An 18,992-nucleotide genomic window follows, 5' to 3' on the forward strand; every position below is an offset into this window, starting at 1 on the left:
GGTGCGACTTATAGCTACTCGGGTGCGACTTATAGTCCGAAAAATACGGTATGCAAATGCTGTTACATTTGTGCATTTGAACGTGATATTGTCTTTTTATAGTATTAATATTTCAATAATAATAGCCCACATTCATATTTTCACTTAATGAAAAATCATAGCCAGAGCCCATTTTACTTGGGAGTAGCTTTATGAAGTTTTGGAAGAAAGGACCTACAATGAGGGAGCAGAAATCACTCAGTTTTCATTCAAAATTTGGTTTTGAATATGAACCAAAGTTAAGAACAACACAATTTTCAAGTGAACTATCACTTTAAGGGTTGACACGTTGTATTCACAAATATTTTATTCACAAATCGTATCTGTCCTGCTTTTGTCTCTACAGATCGAGAACGAATTGCGCTGGGGACAGAAGATGGCCTGTTTGTAGTCGAGATTACCAGAGATGGTACGAGTACACTGTTTAGCACATGTTTAGATCTTTACCATTATTTTCACTTGTAATAAACTTCTCATGATCCTTTTTTCAGTCATTGTTCGTGCCGCTGACTGTAAAAAAATCTGCCAGATTGAGCTCATGCCCAAAGAGAAGATGGTGGCCCTGCTTTCTGGCCGCAGCCGCCATGTCCATTTATACTCCTGGGCGGCACTGGAGGGTGCGGATGTAAATTGCGAGGCCAAGTTGGCTGATACAAAAGGCTGCCAGGCTATGACCATAGGTACCCTACGCCCTGGTGGCCCAGCGTGTCTCCTAGCAGGAGTGAAGCGGCAGGTCATCTGCTACGAAATCACACGTGTAAAGCCCCATCACCGTAAACTGTGGGAGGTGCAGGCACCTGGTATTGCCCAGTGGCTGGGTATTATTCGTGATCGGCTGTGCGTGGGTTACCCGTCAGGCTTCGCTCTGCTGGCCATGCAGGGCGAGTCGTCACCGGTGAGTCTGGTGAGCCCGGCAGACCCCTCACTAGCCTTTTTGGCCCAGCAGCCTCTGGACGCGCTGCACGCTATGGATGTGGGGCCCAATGAACTGCTCCTGTGCTTCAGTCAGCTGGGAGTGTACGTGGACGCAACGGGACGCCGCTCTCGAACCCAGGAGCTGATGTGGCCCGCAACACCGCTTGCCTGCAGTAAGTGTCTCCAAAGTGCTTGTGTGGGAAGAAAAAACATAATTGGTGGAAGTATCTAAGCAACAGTTTGTTTTCATGTTTTCAACCCTCCTGAATTTGAATTCTTAAATATTTCCATTTTTCTTAAGTTAGACAATAAGAACATGATACTTGAGAAGAATTTTATTCTTGGCACTATTTCGGGAATCGGGCCCCAGATGTTTTTCAGACAGAATAGTGACCCATCCAGCCTCTGACCCAGTTTCGAGACACGTCCGGCAGTCCTTTGAGAACAGCATCTTGAACGACTTGCTCGGTGCATCCTTCTGCTCTGACCATGAGCATGAGATCTCAAACCCATATTCATTATTTTCAGGCTCAAACTCGAACTACCTGACAGTGTACAGTGATTATGGAGTAGACGTGTTTGATGTCCACACCACAGAATGGGTCCAGACCATCTCATTAAGAGGAGTGAGTGAAGGATCCTAATTTTACAAGTTTCTGAATGCTTGTTTCGAATTGAACTGTTTGTATTATTGATTCAAAAGCTGATCTAACTTGAAACTGTGTCTGTAGATTCGGCCCCTGAATGTGGAGGGCAGTCTGAACCTGTTTGGCTCTGAGCAGCCCCACCTCATCTACTTCAGAAACAACTCCTCAGGTCTGATCCCACCCCACACACACTTCACCATGTCAACGTTCAACATTATTCTTTCAGAAAACACTGAATGAGTCTGTGTGTAGATGTAAATGCCAATTTGTTTAAAAACTCAATGTGAGCCGGTAGATAGAAATGAATAAGGACTAATTGTTCATTAACGAGAACTCTGAATCAGTGCATAGTGGTGAATAATAATTTGTTCATTTACAAGATTTGTTCAAAAGCACTGACTCGTTCACCACTGGGTCTCTTCATAAGATCGGCCCAGGTAATGAAATGTACGGCTCCACTCTTTGTGGTCCATTTACAATTCACTTCCTGCTCACTTTGGCAGATTGCCCTCTTGATAAAGATGCTTTTGTTTGGTGAACTAGAATGACCTCATTTGTCACACCTCCTCTAGGCCTGCTGCCAACAAGATCCACAGTATGTTCAGACAGAGCGGCTTTAGAGCTCAAAACCCAGGGCTGCTGTAGTTTGAGCCACAGCCATCTTTCTCAACCTCATTCACACTTGTTTCCACAGATGGCTGTGATCTGGCCATCCCTGAGACCTCAGACAACAGCAAGAAGCTGATGGTGAGGACACGCAGCAAGAGGAAGTTCCTTTTTAAAGTACCGGAGGAGGAGCGGCTGCAGCAGAGAAGGTCAGGTGGCTTCAGGAGGAGACCTCTCACACTGCCGCACTTCTGCACTGCTCCGAATTCAATGTGTCATTGTTGTCTTCAACAGGGAGATGCTGAGGGATCCTGAAATGAGATCCAAGCTGATCTCCAACCCCACCAACTTCAACCACGTGGCTCACATGGGGCCAGGCGACGGCATGCAGGTCCTCATGGATCTGCCTCTGGTAATGTCTTAAAGCTGGACACTGGGAGATCAGCTTCAGCTGTTTTGAGTTTATTTAAATGTATAATAACACGTGGTGCTTAGAGGGCCCTTGCTTGGTAACATACAGTTGTCATTTTAAAATCCGGATGGGATGACCCATCAGCTGAAGATTTTTGGAAATCCCCATCCTGCCAATACCAGTGTCACCATTGTGCCCTCGAGCCCAGGTCTCTGAACTTCCCTCCACATTCTCACATTGGCTGTCTCTCACTAATCTGACGCATCCAATTCAAAGTCACGAAGCCGTTTCTAATAACCCAGTCACTTGAAGCGGGTTTTATTGCTAAAAGGTTTCAAATGTGCAGTGCTAGGGGATCCCCAGGAGCAAATTTGAGAAACACTGTTATAATTACGAAAGGGGTTCCAAGAACCACTTTTTATTCAGACCCATAGACTATAAAAACATGGACGTAGAGTCTGTGACGTCACCTGTAGACTCCTAATGAGAGTTTTTGAAGCTCAAAGTGGGCAGAGCGGGCTGTCGCCATCTTGGCAGCAATTTACCATGTGTCTCTCCCGGATAATCGAAAATTGGCAAAAAGGCGGGAGCTGGTTGCTGAAACTACACCCACCTACCTCGACAGTAGGGTTAGCAGCAGCAATTCACCTGTCACTCAAGTGGCCACGCCCTCAATTATGAAGAACTTTAAGGCTTAAAATTATTTAAACTGATGAGTTATAAAAATAAAATAAAAATATTCACCCTCCTTACAGTTATTTTGAAGGGCAAAATGAGCTATATAGACCAAAACCACTTTTTGTACCAAACTGTGAACATGTTTTTTTCTGCTGTAAAATATTTACACACAGCCAGCCTCTAGCGGCCAGTTGAGGAATTACAGTTTTAGTCACTTAAGTGTAGGCTTCACGAGAGAGAGCGAGAGGTTCACACTCATCCAGACCATTTTCATTTTAATTCATACTATGTAAAATAACATCATTTTACGTTTCTACTATTCAGCAGCACCATAACATCGCTAATGAATATGCAACACAAAACCTACAGCACAGCCATTGCAGTCTGATTCACGATTCTGAACAAATGAGTCTTTTGAGTCAGTTCTTGTTAGTGAATCAGAAACGTATAGCGTGAGCAGCTTCAGTTGAACAATTGTCTAGCATATTTATCTATCTATCTATCTATCTATCTATCTATCTATCTATCTATCAATCATTTTAAGATTAATTTTGTTATTTTTACATTAATTAAGGCCAATTAATGGACCTCAAAAAAGCTTAAATTTAAAATATACTCTGCTCACAATTTCCAGGGAGAATGATTATACCGTTGATGCATTGTAAGTTGTTTTTTAAGAAGAGCTTCCTAAATAAGCAAACTAGATCGGTTTATATGTAGTCCTTCACCTAAATCTGATTCAGTCCTTCAGCTTTGTGCAAAAGATGCCAAATGAGCAGTTTAAATCCTGAATCTGAGAACTTGAGGCTGTTTTAAGAAATGTTATTAAGATCAGATTGGCTCTTGAATGTGCTTCTGTACAGCTGGGTTTGTGAGGACGCTCAAATAAAGGGCTGTGTTACTCATCCTAACATCCTTTTCTTTCACTATACTGCACAGCACCAAAGTCTTTCCCTTCTCTCTGCATGTTTCTTCTTCAAAGCCAGCCAGCTCCACTCTTCCACCCTCACACCCTTTTCTCTGTCTCTTTTTCCTCTTCCCGTCGCTCCTTCTGTTTTCGCTCTGGTCCTGGATTCGCTCTGTCCTCTGGTTGTGGCAGCAGCAGAGCGAGACTCCCTCCCCTCATCCTCTCGCCACCATGCCCTGATCTCCCCTCCGACCAACTTTGAGCACGTCTATCACATGAGTCCCGTCTCTGCCGGGCTCTATCTGCAGAAAGAGCCTTCCTCCCAGCAGAGCCTACTTCAGTTCTCCTCTTCCTCCTCCTCTCCTTCCACATGCTCCCTGGGAAGGGTAGGCTAGCAACACCCCTCCCCACCCCACTTCCTGTTCCTCCCCGTTCCCCATCCCTCCCCCACCACACCCTCCAGGCCCTCCACTTCCTCTCCTCCCTGTGTTATACCATCCCTGTCCTGCCGAACTCTTTGTTCATGCTTGAGTGCAGTGACTTTGATTGGTTTTGTTTTTTGGGGTGACTATTTAAATGAGCGATTTTCAGAGAGTTCACTCAAAAATGAAAATTGTATCGTTTAGCTCAGTAGCCATTGACTTCAGTAGTAGGAAAATTAATACTATGGAAGACAATTGGGGACCAGCAACTGTTGGGCTACCAACATTTAAACAGAAGAAAAACTTGTACAGGTTTGAAACAACTTGATGTTGATGAGTTAATTGTAATGAATTTTCATTTTTGGGAGAAGTATCCCTTTTAAACAGTTTGAAAATATGTAATCAAATTTAAAAAATGCAAAGTTTAAGGTAAAAAGTCAAGTCAACAGTTTTACTAATGTAATTTGAATTGTATGATTGTTAGTGTTGTACTGTTGGCTTATCAGTTTGCTAATGTCAAGCTTTGTTGAAGTCAGAGGACTGAAGACATTAAAATACACACGCCTCATACTTCAGCATGAAACACAAGTGTGTTACAATTGATCAATGTGAAATTGTTTCCAGATTAGGGCTCTCATAATATCAGTTTATCAGTGAAAATAATTTCTAACTTTTTTTTTTTTTTTTTAGCTAATGAATCACTATTAGCTAATCACTATATAGAATTTTTCTACTTCAACTAACATTTGTTTTTTTTATACATTTTAATTGTTTTGGAGTTTAAACTAGCTGCGTTTGTTTACGACATTATCCTGTGTAGCTCTAGCATAACAATATTTCATTTTTTATCTTTTATATCACTGTTATCGTCAATACCGATACATTTTGACACCTCTATTCCAGATAATGCTTGAAAATACTGTTGAGGTTAACATCAACATTTTCCAAAATATTCCTTGAAAAACGACAAAATATAGTTTTTTCGGGTTTATAGAATAATTTGCGCATGAAACGCACCCAAACCAAATGTTTGTGCTAGCAATAGACATCTTGTTTAAAAGTCAAGAGTGTTTCCATGTCGTATTACACAAGTGCATGACTGGCGTACTCTAGACGTGTGTCTGACTTCCTGTTCCTGTGCTGCAGAGTGTGATGCCCTCTTCTCAGGACGATCTATCTAAAGACAAACCACGGCCTCTGTCCAGCATCTCACGGCAGCAGAGGAGTAAGAGCCACATCACCCGCACTGCCTCAGGTGGGTGCCGCTCATTAAACACACACAGTCCAGCTGAAACTGCCCATCTAAATGCTTGATCTGTATACCCTATTTAAAGGAGGAGGAGATTTTGGAGGAGCAGGGTCATCTCGCAGTATTTCTGATCAAGATCAAGACTTTGAGAGAGAGGTAAGAACATCTATCATCCACCTTAATGACCTCCCCCGGGATGTCAAATTTGGTTTTATTTCATTCGCCCCACATTTGAAAGTTTCTGGAGATGCATGATGGATGGTTAGAGGAGCTCTGAGGTGCTTTTGGCCGCTCAGTGAGTTTTCTTGTGTCCTGATTTTGTGGTCTGTAATAACTGCCCCAGTTCTCTCACGGTAGATCCTGCTACAGCTGGAAACCACTGTTATTTTAGTTTTATAAAAGTATTATTTTAGTATTACATAGTATTTATGCAATTATATAATTTATTAATATTTATCAATTATATCAGTTTCCATTTTAATATTAGTATAAGATTGTCATTTTATATACTAATTTTTTTTCTGTTTATCTTTCATTCGTTTTTATTTTAGCATTATTTATATACTATTATAATATTAATATTTTTATATTTTTTCATTTTAATTTAAATAGAGTTGGTAACTTTTTTTCTATTTAGCTTTCTTTTTTAAAAGATATTACAGCATGTTTTTTTTTTCATTTTAGTGTAGGATTTAGAGTAAATTAATTTTTTAATCCAATATTAAAATGTATTTCTTTTTTCTTTTTTTAGATTCAGTAAATTTTAACTTAATTTTAATTTTAAGATTAAGAAATTTTTTGGTGTGCATATTTGTATGAAAAATTGTGTACATTTTAGTTTTTTCCCTAATATTTCGATTGAATGTTTTTATTTCAGTTTTATTTAATTGTAATACTTCAAAATTAAGTTAAAGTATTAAGATTAAATAAATCTGAAATAAATAAATAATAATAAAAAAAATATATATAGCCTTTTTTTTATTTTGATTAGCAATTATTATTTAACTTTTTCCAATAATATTCATAATATTTCCATTTTATTTCAGTTGCAGAAAACAATTTTATAATAGTTTTAGTTAACAATAATAAGTCTTCTGTGAATGCATGTATACTGTGTGAACCAACCTGACAACAAGCAACTGATCTGCTAATCTTGTTTCTTTTTCCTTGTTTTTTTTCTCTCTTCTTGCAGCCCGACTCTGACTCTACCAAACATTCCACCCCCTCCAACAGCTCCAACCCCAGCAGCCCCCCGAGCCCCAACTCCCCCCACCGCAGTCAGCTCACCCTGGACAGCCTGGATCAATCCCTGGATGGCTGAAAATGACCGACTCCCCTTTTTTGTTTTTGCCCTGCACACACCGTAGACACACCCTCCCGTATCCATCTGCTCTGCTAGGACTCACTAAGAAGTGTCAAGACGCTTCCAAAAAGTCACCTGCTCAACCACCACAAGGGCCAAAGGTTTACCCCAAATCCTGCTGCTGGGTAGAGGCCTCGATCGCCACAAGAGCAGCGTGCTGGGTGTGTGCCGAGACAGGCGTAGGCGAAGCCACCAAAAGAAAAAAAGATGAAACACTGCCCCCTGGTGGAGATGTCCTGGTATTACAGATTAGCAGCATGATGGACTTTTATTTTATTTTAAATCTTAATTCCATGCCATGCTCCTGCAAGTTTTATTTTTTATTTGTATTAGTATTAATATTATTATTATTTGCTTTAGTAAATGAACATGCATTACATCTGCTGTCAGAATTGCTTCTGGATTCTTAGCTTCCCTTCAAAGTATTGAATACAGGGGAAAAAAGAGACTTCCTATGCTGTTTTTAAATGTATTATTATCAGGAACACTCATCAAGAGAGGAGCGTATCGGGAAGAGATAAACTGTGGATAAAATAGGACTGTGACGTTCTTATATAACCCGACTGGACCAGTAACATGATTCGTCACAGACCGGTGAAAATGTCTCATATGATCAGTAGATCGCTGACTGAGACTTTGGGGGTTTAAAGCCAAACCAGAGGGCACTTCTATTACTATATCATTTCTCTTTCTCTCTCCAGTTCTGCATTTAAACCAGCCTTTAAAATATTCATGTTTTAACTTCGACGTTTCCCTCAAAGATATCTAGTTCAGCTTATCACCCGGAGAGAAAAAAAAGAAAGCAACAAAAAGGAAGACTTTACATAGAGATAAGTGTTTTAATAAAAATACAAAGGAGAACAGCACACAGCTACAACTATTCATAGGATTTCAGTAGTTCCTCTTAAGCTGCTGCTGCTGCTTTGTGTGCTCTATTTAATAATAAAAGTTACAAAATATATATGTGATAAGGTTATCTCTCCATAGCCATGCTCTGATTCTGGTTTCTGATGTGTGACACATGCAAGCAGCCGTGTGGATCCGTCACTGTTGAAGACTCCTATCAGGACGCAGATATGAGTTTGTTTGTTGACATGGCATATCCATTATCACTCAAGTGTGCCTTCAGTGCCAACTAGTAATGAACTGTCCGCTAAAGCATTTCAGTGGTTTTGATGAGGCTGTCGGTCATGTATTATGTTGTCCCCCGCCCTCCTGGAACACTGTAAGACACTTGCACAGGTTTTAGTCTAAGGAAATGATTTTGTGTGAATGGTTTTTCCTGTACCTCCGGTTTCTCCCTCATACTTCACACGTCCGCTTCTTCAGACGGACGTTTCTCCACAGAACACTACTGCTTTTACTTTAAAAGAAAGAAAAACATAATGAATCACCGGTTGAAATCTTTGTAATTATTGACTTGTTAGCCACATAAATTTGAAAAAATAAATAAATAAAAGAGTACCTTTTGTGCTTTTTTGGGTGTGTTTGTGTGTTTTGAGAATTTTTTTAATTTTATAAATTTTTTGTCATTTTGAATCTAAGTTAACGGTGTACTCTTCTCATATCAATGCTTACTGACACTCTAGGGTAAAATTTACATTGTTTTGGCAGTTTTCATTTGATTTGTGCTAAGTGGTCTGAACAGTCTTGACTAAAATAATTACATTTAAAAAAAAAATGTTTTTAGTTTTTTGCATACTCCTAAAAATGTCATAAACCATAAGTTCAGTTACATTTTTGAAGAATTCTATTTTAAATGTAAGCAATTTGTTTAAGTGATCATTTGAGGATGATCAAGAGTCACTGATGAATACACACAGGCATTTTTGCTTTTCTTGTATCACATTATATCACATTATAATTGATCAAGACCTGCATATTATTTTACTATTTGATACATTGGTATGTACTTTAATTGCAGCTACAAAATATTTTGGATTTTTATTAATCTCCAAGAGTTAATTTAGTTAATATACAAAACAGTGGGAAATAGTGCATAGTGGAAAGAGTGCATGTACAGTTCTCTCTCCACCTTCAATACCACGACTGAGGTGCCCTTGAGCAAGGCATCGAACCCCCAACTGCTCCCCGGGCGCCGCAGCATAAATGGCTGCCCACTGCTCCGGGTGTGTGTTCACAGTGTGAATGTGTGTGTTCACTGCTCTGTGTGTGTGCACTTCGGATGGGTTAAATGCAGAGCATGAATTCTGAGTATGGGTCACCATACTTGGCTGAATGTCACGTCACTTTCACTTTTTTTTTTTGGCCTTCTGAAAGTATATGCATTTAGGAAGCTTTAAGATTACTTGCAGTTCAGAACAGCAACGCATTTTATGGACGACTGTTTCATGAACCTAGGAGAGAAGGTAATTTTGACTTTGCTATGACAATCTGGTGCTTCTGAATCAGCTACTGTAAGTATGTTTTCTCATAGGTTTAAGTATTTGCTAATGAATGTTCAAATGCGGAGTTTTGCCCGCGCTGTGTGTGTGTGTTTGTGTGTGTGAGAGAGAGAGAGAGAGAGAGACATGCCCTGGTTCCAGGCACATCCCTTATCCCTTCAAAGGGTTTACCCTCCAGAGTGAGAGCTTCAAACAACTGTTTCTTGAAGTGCCCTTCTGAGTCATAATCAGGTGCCCACGGAGACGCCGTCATCATAAGAGAGGGCCCTTTGAAGTGGCCAGTTCTGAGCATTTCGGTTATGAATTGTTTGCACTCCGAAGTGCCCTTCTGAGGGCGATATAACTTATACAGTTTGGAACGCACCGAGGGTCACATCAGTGGAGTCAGCTGTTTTAACCATCCATGGCTTGTGTACTGAAAACATATAGAGCTTCATCACTGTGTCTGTCACGTCACTCTGCTCCTCCTTGAGCTTGAACTGATGTAAAACTAAGGACATTATTAACTTTCTTTACATTTATTTTGAAAGATGAAACTCGCGATTATTGAAAGGGGCGTTACATTTCGAACGAATGCTTGCGGTGTTCAGCCAATCACAATTCACTGAGTCAGTTGGCCAATCAGAGCAGACTGTGCTTGTCTTTTTTATGCTTTAGTGACAATTCACATACAAATTAACAACAAAAGCAAAAATTGCAGACTGCACTTGTCAGTAGGAGGGACTTTGTAGAAAGCAACGTGTTTGAGAGAGGCTGGCCATAGAGGACCTATAGTATTCAGTATTTAAAAAACATTCTGTTAAACCAAATACACAAAATAATGCTCTTTAAAAAAACATCATATGACTCCTTTAAATATAATTTTAGAATTTTGTATTTATTTTTAACTAATTCTCTATTAATTAACATAATTTGTGTTATATAAGTGCTAATATCTTAAAATACAGCAGAAACACACACACACACAGACACTTCTCGGACTTTTATTTTGGCGACATGTTAAAACCAGGAACTAGCAGGAAAGAAATCTGACGTTTCATGTGTCGCTTTTCACTGTCATATTTCAAAGGTAAGTCTGTTACATCGTTATTATAAAATCATATTGCCCTTTTTTGTTTTTCATGGTCTAAGCAGCAAAATAAAGCGGATGCATATGCTTCTTACAAATGACAATCTTAGCGAAGCACGAAATGCCATAGTGGCAGGTTAAGATGACGGCAGCATATGGATATCAGATAAATAAAGAGACAGATGTGTCGTGTAGCTGAGCCTCTGTGGTACCAGAAATAGATCAGATGAAGCGGTACTTGTGTGTGTTTGTTTCAGATGACACGGGCCAAACCAGAGGATGATGAGTACTGGAACAGCTCCAAATTTAAAGCGTTCACATTTGATGATGAAGACGACGAGTTTTCACAGGTCAGTGGATTGTGTTTCAGTTGAGCTCTATGGCGTCCAAAGACTGTTTACCACTTTATTACCCAATCAGCCCTAAAACCAAGGGCGTAGTTTTGGTTTGTTTCTGTTTTTAAGCGGTAATTTGTGCTATCATCCACACACACAAGGTTGGTTGCTTACATAACTGCAATAAATTAATAGCCTTAACAATTACTTGCATAGGATATTATATCATGTATTTTATATTATTTATGCTATAGATCTATAGTAATACAACATGCCATGATAAGTCAGTCTAACTGAAATCAGTGTAAAGTCTAAACTCATACTAAATGTAAGAAATGTATTACAGCTGGTGCGAGCGCACCGGGCCCGTGCTTGAGGGGGCCTCGCAGCAAATAGCCTTATTTTTATATATATATATATATAAAAAAAAAAAAAATATATATATATATATATATATATATATATATATATATATATATATATATATATAAGGCTAGCTTATTAATCCTTACCAGTCCAATAATGACTTTTTTATTATTATTAATCTTTTTGCATTTGTTATTAAAAACAACATCCTGCACATTTAGAAGCAATAGCTACAACATGCCACAGTTGTAATATACCTCTATAGGGAAAAATCTATTTCTCTAACATATTATCTATTATCAGTTAAAAAGTTACCACAACAAATAAGCAAGTACAATAAAATGTGATAAAATCTAGTAACGTTGGTCATGCATAGTTTAAAAAGATTTTAATATATGTTTGTAGTGCCTGTGCAAGATTGTTTTCTCCTCTTTTCATCAGTCTTTTTAGTTTATGGGCTTTTTTTTTAGATAATATTTTCTTCATAGCATTTTAAAGATTCAGTTTCTCAATAGAATTCAAATAGATCGCGGAGCATGTTCTTTCCGAATTTAAATCGTTGGCTTTTTGTTAGCTATTGTCAAAGCAAAAGTATGTATTTGTATTTGAACATAACGAACATGTTTACAGAAATAGTGCATTAAAGTGGATAAATTAAAGGAATTAAATTAAACAAGGTGTCATTGGTGAGGAAAGATTGTTAAAATCACAATCTTGTTCAATCACAATGTGTTTTGTATACAATGTTTGTATTGTATTTTTCCTCTCACACGTTGTGGTGTTGTTTCCCAGCTGAAAGAGTCCAAACGGGCCGTGAACAGCATCCTGGTGGGTGATGATGATGATGATGAGGATGATGTTGAGAGAGTCAGCTGGAGTGGGGAGCCTGTGGGAAGTATGCAGTCCTTTCTCTGATCTCTGCTACTGTCTTTACTGTCTGTCCTTCATCTGGATGCTCAACAGTTTTTATGTTTAGGCATCTCATGGTCTGTGAAGGAAACCGCCTCCAGTATCCGCTCGGGCAGTGAGCAGAGCTTCCCCAAAATAGACACCACTCCATCACTGTCCAAACAGGGGTCTGGATACTCCCTGAGCTCCCTGTTTAAAGGTAATCGACAGTGAAGGGTTCTTGAATGTTTTAGTTCAATCATTGTAGACCCACCAGTCTGATTTAGTTTATGTTCCCTCAGCGAAGAGCAAACCTGGTGCTTTCCAGTCCTTCTCTGAGTGTAAGTTCAAGTCACTGAAGCATTTAGAAAGATTTAGCCCGATATTAAGTGTGTTTGTTCACTGTTTTCTAGCTTTTAGTGACACATCTTCTAGAACATACGCACCAGAACTGAGGAAGCCCAAGTCAGAAGGAAAGGTAATATCTATGGACATGTTTATGTCAACATTTGGGGTCGGTGAGATTTGTAATGTTTTTGTTCATCAAGGATACATTTATTTGATTAAAAAATAAATTAAATATATGCATTTAGCAGATGCTTTTATCCAAAGCAACTTACAATGCATTCATGCTAAAATGTTTTACCTAACATGTGTTCCCTGGGAATGAAACCCACAACCTTTTGCACTGCTAATGCAATGCTCTAACATTGAGCCACAAGAACACTAAAGATACAGTTAAATAGTCATATTTATTTAACAGAATTATTACAATTTAAAATGAATGTTTTGTATTTGAATATTAAATATAATTGAATCCTGTGATGCAAAGCTGAGTTTTCAGCATCAATACTCCTTTCTTCAGTGTCACATGATCCTTCAAATCAGTCCAATATGCTGTCAAGTTAAATACAGTTGTGCTGCTTAATATTTTTGTAGAAGCTCAGGAGTGTTTGATGGATAGAAAGATCAAAAGAACAGCATTTATTTGAAAATGTAACATTATAATTATTTATACAGTCACTCTGATCAATGTAATGCCTCTTTGCTGAATAAAAGTACTATTTTGAATGATAGTGTAAGCTTGTCCAGAACTTTTCACTGTGTAATTAATTGTTTTTTTTTCTGTAAGTTTCTAACATTGATTTGTTTTTTAAATGGTCATAGGATTTTGTGAGTGACCTGAGTCCTGAGGAAACCGTGAGGAGAATGCAGAAAGGACGGGTAGGGGGCAGCAAAGAGATGTATATAGAAATTATATTTACTGATTGAAGAGCTAGTGCACTAGAAAGTCAGGAGGTCTGATATAACAGGATAAAGCCATTCGTTTTTTTTCTCTTTGTAGTTAATAAGTAGGTGGAGGCTCAGTTATTTACATTTCACATTTTTAAGAACCCTCCTAAAAAAAAAAAAAATAGAACCACACACTTGTAAAATATTTACTGTAATATAATAAAATATAAGTCACATATTAATGTTGCTGGCAAAAAAAGTATTTAATCAGAATATATGAACACTTTTGAATGCTTGTACATGGAAAAATATGCTTTTTGCATCTTATTAAAATGAATCTTTTGCAGGCATTTTCTCTAGAAAAGTTCCGCTCTCTTCAGGACAAACTTCTGCTGCTGGATGAAGCAGTTGCTGTTTATGATGGCAACATTATCACTGCTGTGAGCAGAACATCTCTCACACACTCTATGTGGAAGCACTGCTATGATGGTGCATATCAATAGGAAAAGCTTGTACTTATTCACTGATCATTTACGTTTTCCTATTGCAGGTCTTGATATTTTTAAAAAAGTCATTAAGTAAAGGTGAGATGTTTTGTGATCCGTCATTCTGTCATCTGTCATTTTCACAATAAGTGAAATATTTTATAGAAAGCCAGGATTGTTGTTTTTTGTCATTGCTGCAGAAATCCTCTTTCGCGAGTTAATGGCGAGGGATGTGGCTTTGCGTCATTATGTTCACTATTTAAAAGAGATGGGAGAGCAAAAGCTTTTGGTCGAGTTACTGAAGTAAGTTTGCCGTTTAGATATTTAACTTCCCCTCGTAGTGAGTAACAGGTTAAAAAAAAAGTTGTGTCTTCATTGTTTTTCTGTAAGGGCAGTTGGCATCTTTTCATATTTTTGCATTCTTTATTTGATCTGAGTTGTATTGCTGTGTGTTTTATTTGAATAACGTTTATGACGTTGGTCACATGACTGTATTTTAGGGCTCTGGGCAGGACCGAAGATATGGCGGTAGGTACTAACTGCACTTACAAACTTGTACAAACATCAGAACCCACATGACCGTACGTACTCAACCCTTTATAGCAGTGCCGCCTCCAGGTCATATGACTAAATCTGACTCGTGTCAACAAAAAGCACCTCCCAATTCATGGGTGCTTTCTTCAACTGGAGGGGAGAGCCCAGTATATTAACTAACTGAAATGCAAACACTTCCTCTTTCATGTGCTCACATGCACTGTAGTACCAAATTTTCCCCTGTGAAAAGTAAACCTGGAACCGATGATGCAAACATTTTTCATCTAGATTAAAAGTACTTCAATAAATAAGTTTAAATACCATGGAAGTGAAAAGAGGAATAAAATGGCCTTAACAAAATGACCACATTCGGCTTTTGTCTCATTGACATTAAATGTCTAAAATGAAAGTGAAAAGAGGGGAAGTTGGGCATTCTAATAAAATTTTTGGTAACTGTTTACAGCAAGTAGATTTACCATAAACAGATTAGCAACAGTATTTATTCATCTGTAAACATTAGTTAATAAAAATAGAATTGTTCATTGTTAGTTCATGTTAGCTCAGGTTCATTAAATAATATTAACAGATGCAGCTTTTGATTTTAATAATGTATTAGTAAAAGTTGGAATTAACATTAACAAAAATAATACATTTTTTTAAAGTATTTTTCAACGTTTTCATCTTACTTTGTGTCTTCAGTAATTAGTAGTAAAGTTTCTGTTTGATTACACGCATTAAACCGCCTTCCTTTTTATTTTCAACAGTTGATGCATTACAAAGAACACTTAAATATTAAGGATGAAGGTCGAAGAAGAGACTTCCTTAAGAGCTGCCTCAGGTAAAGATCTTTCAGACTGATTCTACAGTCTCCTGCTGATCTTTAGTGATCTGTGGGGTCTCTCTGTTTGTTCTCAGCCTTCCTTTCTCTCAAGATGATGCCACTCACGTTCAAGACCACTATACACTCCTCGAGAGGCAGATCATCATAGAGGTGACGGTTGTTTATTATTCACTTATATTATATCATATTACACACATTTTAAAATAACAGTCAGTGTGTCTGATTTCTGGGTTACTGTATTGAAAGTATCTTTAATAATCTGGTAGATAATAAAATGTACAGATTTAACAAATATTTATTGATTTTGTAACTTGCATGTAGCCCTAGACCTTTTTTTCTATAAATGGAAAATTAGGAACCATTGTAATATGTTTAGACACATGATTTTGTTGATAAAGCAATTTGTAGGTCTCTTTTTTTTTTTTTTTTTAGTTTAATGCTAGATTCATAATATTTGGCTAATATAATAAGCTGAGCTCATTGTTGCTTCTGAGACAGAGCATCGCTGCACACACATGCTGTGAGAGTTTCAGAATCTGTTAATATGAGCACTGAATGTGGATGTGAAAAGCACAGACGTGAGAAACTAGCTCCCAGAAGGGTTTTAATTAGGGTGTATCAGGTGGGTTCACTGTATTATTATTTTATTTTGTTTGTGGATCTGTTTTTTCAGGCTAGTGACAAGAAGGGCAGATGGAGAAATCTTTAAGAAGTTCCCTAGAAAAGCGTCCATCCTTAATATGCCAATCATCACCACACTGTACTACTCCTGCTTTTACCATTACGGAGAGTCCGAGGTACAAGCTCCTGCTTCACTCCTGCCCTGAATTGTAAAATATTATGCAGACTAATGGAATATATTCTACTATACAGTATGTAATCTAGAAATGTAATATAATGAAGTATTACAATATACACTACTGTTTGAAAGTTTGGGGGTTGGAAAGATTCTGGTTTTAAAAGAAGTCTCATCAAGGCATCCAAATATTATAAGGATTTAAAATGAATTTTAAAATGTTATTTATTCTTGTGTTGCAAAGCTGAATTTTCAGCATCATTGCTCCAGTCTTCAGTGTCACATGATCCTTCAGAAATCATTCTTAGATGCTGATTTGCTGATCAGGAATCATTTCTTAACATCAAAGTTCAAAACATACGACCTTTTTTTTTTTTTTTTTTTTACACCGTGATTCATTTTATATATAATTATTGTATTACATTGAGCTTGTCTTACTTTGTGGCTAATCAATTTACTAATTGACTAACTCTTTGTCTAATATAGCCATTTAGAAATAACAATATATCTATTGTTTTGTAATCTGAAACCTAACGAGGTTCATCGTGTGATTTCTGAAAAGTGCCATTTTTAAAGAAATGTCTCCTGGTTTGATACCTGTAGATTTTAAAGTGTTGTTTAAATCTCCAGATACTTGTTGGGCAACTGTATTTCAATCATTTTCATTCTTTTCTTCTTCTACAGGGAACTTTTAGCAGCCCTTCGAACATTCGAAAAACTTTCCGGGTAAAATAAGTCATATGTCATCAAATTACTCATATTTGATTAAAATTGCACCTAATCGTATTTAATATTTACCAACATACAGCACCATCAAAAGTCTGGACACACTTACTCATTCTGTACTAATACTTTTACCAATAGTTAAGTCATCAAAACTGGAAGTGGTTGAACTGACAAATGACCAAAAACATTCTTCAAAGTCATCTTGATTCCTGTTCTTATACTATAGTTTTCATATTTGACTACGAACACCTGCACCTTTAGATGTTTCTACAGTCATTAGAAACAAATTAATTCAAGTGTATCTAGACTTAGACTAGTCTTAATCTAATTAAATTAACCATCCATTTTTTAACTTAAACTTTTTAAAGTCCGGTATAAAAACGTTTGCAGATTTCAGAAAAGCAGTACATTCTCACGGCTCTTGGCGCCAGAGCGAAGCTGAGGTCCTGGTTTGATGTGGATAGTCTGTTCAACACCAAGAACTGGCTGGGATACACCAAGAAAAGATCTCCCATTGGCTTCCACAGAGTGGTGGACATCCTGCATAAGAACAGCGCCCCTGTAAACGTACGTCAGTCTCCGTGTTGTAATAAACCTGCTCCGTTTCCTCGCGTGCACTTCATCAGGCTGTCCCATGATCTGCAGGTGCTGCAGGAGTACGTGAACCTCATCGACGACCCAGACCTCAAACTCAGCGGGGCTCTGAAATATAAATGCCACGACATCGTCATTAACGTGAGTTCATTCTCGAGTCGCTTTGGCAGCGTTTACGGCTCTCTCGGTGTAAATCACTGCGTTTGTGTTGTTCATTCAGATATACAGAGACCTGAAGGACCGGCAGCAGCTTATTGTTTACAGAGAGAAGCTAGAACGAGACTCGCCTGAATACAGGAAGATCCAGCAACTCCTTAATAATGTGGTAAGAGGAAGCGAGCCTCCACTTTTGAGACATTTTCTTATTCACATTGTATTATGAGAAGGTTTGAGGAGAAATCTTGAGAAACACCTTACAGTAATTTATCAGTGTATTATATTGGTCACTTCATCTGTTGCAATGCAAAACTGTGTTTGTGTAAAATGAAGAAATTTAAGATTCATTTTTTATTTATTTTTTTTACTCCAGCAAATCAGATGGAAAAACTGACACTTGGACCCAGACACGAGGCAGTGGTGAACAGATGCTCTTTAACAGACAATGTTACACAAAAAACACTATGAAGCTGCTTAATATTGAGTTAATCCCGAACAAACCGGACTGAGATCCTCACAGGATTTGAACATTTCAGGAATCAGTGGAGTGAGTCATTCTGAGTGATTCTTTTGCAAATGTATCTGTTCAATGTGATTAAACTGCCAAATGTCCCTCTGCCAACTCTAAAGATGAACATTTCTAAAGAAATAAGAAAGTATCAGTGGTTGCTGACGTGAACAACATAATCTTCAACCCCTCACACCTTTTTGTTTGCCTGTATATGGATTTCTGAACATTCCTTGCCCCTCTTTTTTATTTTTTATTAAAAATAATACGCTACTGAACTGTTTATACAGGTTTACTGGTAAAAATGTGACTGAAGATTTGAATGCTGGTAAGATAAAAGCTGTTAAAGATGTTTTGAGTGATTCAGCAGTACAGATTTGACTCGATTGCAGGATAACCACAGTTTCTGTAAATGGAGGGTGATTTCTAATGACAAAGTGTATAGTAGCAGTATGAGCTGGGAAGTCCCCCTGTGGCATTACTTTAGGTCTTACAATAAACTGTGCGTCACATAACCTTTTCATTGGATTTCCACAAATTTAAGTTTGTTCAACTTTGTTATTTTCATATATAGACATAAATGTGTGTAAACTTTACAGCTTTCGTTTATAGTTGTGGTATTTGTACAATATCATAATAGCCAACCACGAATGGACAGTTAAAGTCATGAATGGTAACAATGGTTTCCGAAAAAATAAAATAAACTTTTATTCATGACGAACAGTTGAAAAACAACTGTCATAATTTATTTAACATTTAAACATCGAAATGATTTAATAATGTATTTTTTTTATTTATCATATATTTTCAAATGGTCC

General features: G+C 37.7%; 2 protein-coding genes across 2 annotated transcripts in view; both read left to right on the top strand.

The window, feature by feature from the left end:
- The window catches only part of LOC113063237 (serine/threonine-protein kinase MRCK beta-like), a 492,601-nt gene extending 483,894 nt beyond the window's left edge, over positions 1 to 8,707 (top strand). Inside the window, exons 28-36 of the mRNA XM_026233483.1 lie at positions 386 to 448; positions 531 to 1,127; positions 1,483 to 1,580; positions 1,686 to 1,770; positions 2,296 to 2,416; positions 2,502 to 2,619; positions 5,773 to 5,881; positions 5,961 to 6,031; positions 7,068 to 8,707. Of these exons, the coding sequence (XP_026089268.1) occupies positions 386 to 448; positions 531 to 1,127; positions 1,483 to 1,580; positions 1,686 to 1,770; positions 2,296 to 2,416; positions 2,502 to 2,619; positions 5,773 to 5,881; positions 5,961 to 6,031; positions 7,068 to 7,196 (1,391 nt within the window). The 3' untranslated portion in view covers positions 7,197 to 8,707. The remainder of the gene's footprint in view (positions 1 to 385; positions 449 to 530; positions 1,128 to 1,482; positions 1,581 to 1,685; positions 1,771 to 2,295; positions 2,417 to 2,501; positions 2,620 to 5,772; positions 5,882 to 5,960; positions 6,032 to 7,067) is intronic.
- A 1,908-nt stretch (positions 8,708 to 10,615) lies between these two features.
- Positions 10,616 to 18,694, top strand: LOC113063259 (spermatogenesis-defective protein 39 homolog). Its single transcript, XM_026233513.1, is given in 20 exon segments — positions 10,616 to 10,712; positions 10,970 to 11,062; positions 12,206 to 12,308; positions 12,390 to 12,521; positions 12,604 to 12,642; positions 12,715 to 12,779; positions 13,469 to 13,525; positions 13,882 to 13,974; positions 14,085 to 14,118; positions 14,220 to 14,322; positions 14,520 to 14,547; positions 15,318 to 15,391; positions 15,469 to 15,544; positions 16,068 to 16,082; positions 16,084 to 16,191; positions 16,875 to 16,916; positions 17,307 to 17,483; positions 17,562 to 17,651; positions 17,731 to 17,835; positions 18,040 to 18,694. Coding segments are annotated over 19 exon segments (1,455 nt in total). The 5' UTR covers positions 10,616 to 10,712; the 3' UTR covers positions 18,061 to 18,694.
- Positions 18,695 to 18,992: the final 298 nt, after the last annotated feature.

The sequence above is a fragment of the Carassius auratus genome, chromosome 45 (assembly GCF_003368295.1).
Source record: "Carassius auratus strain Wakin chromosome 45, ASM336829v1, whole genome shotgun sequence".
In the NCBI taxonomy this organism is placed as follows: domain Eukaryota; kingdom Metazoa; phylum Chordata; class Actinopteri; order Cypriniformes; family Cyprinidae; genus Carassius; species Carassius auratus.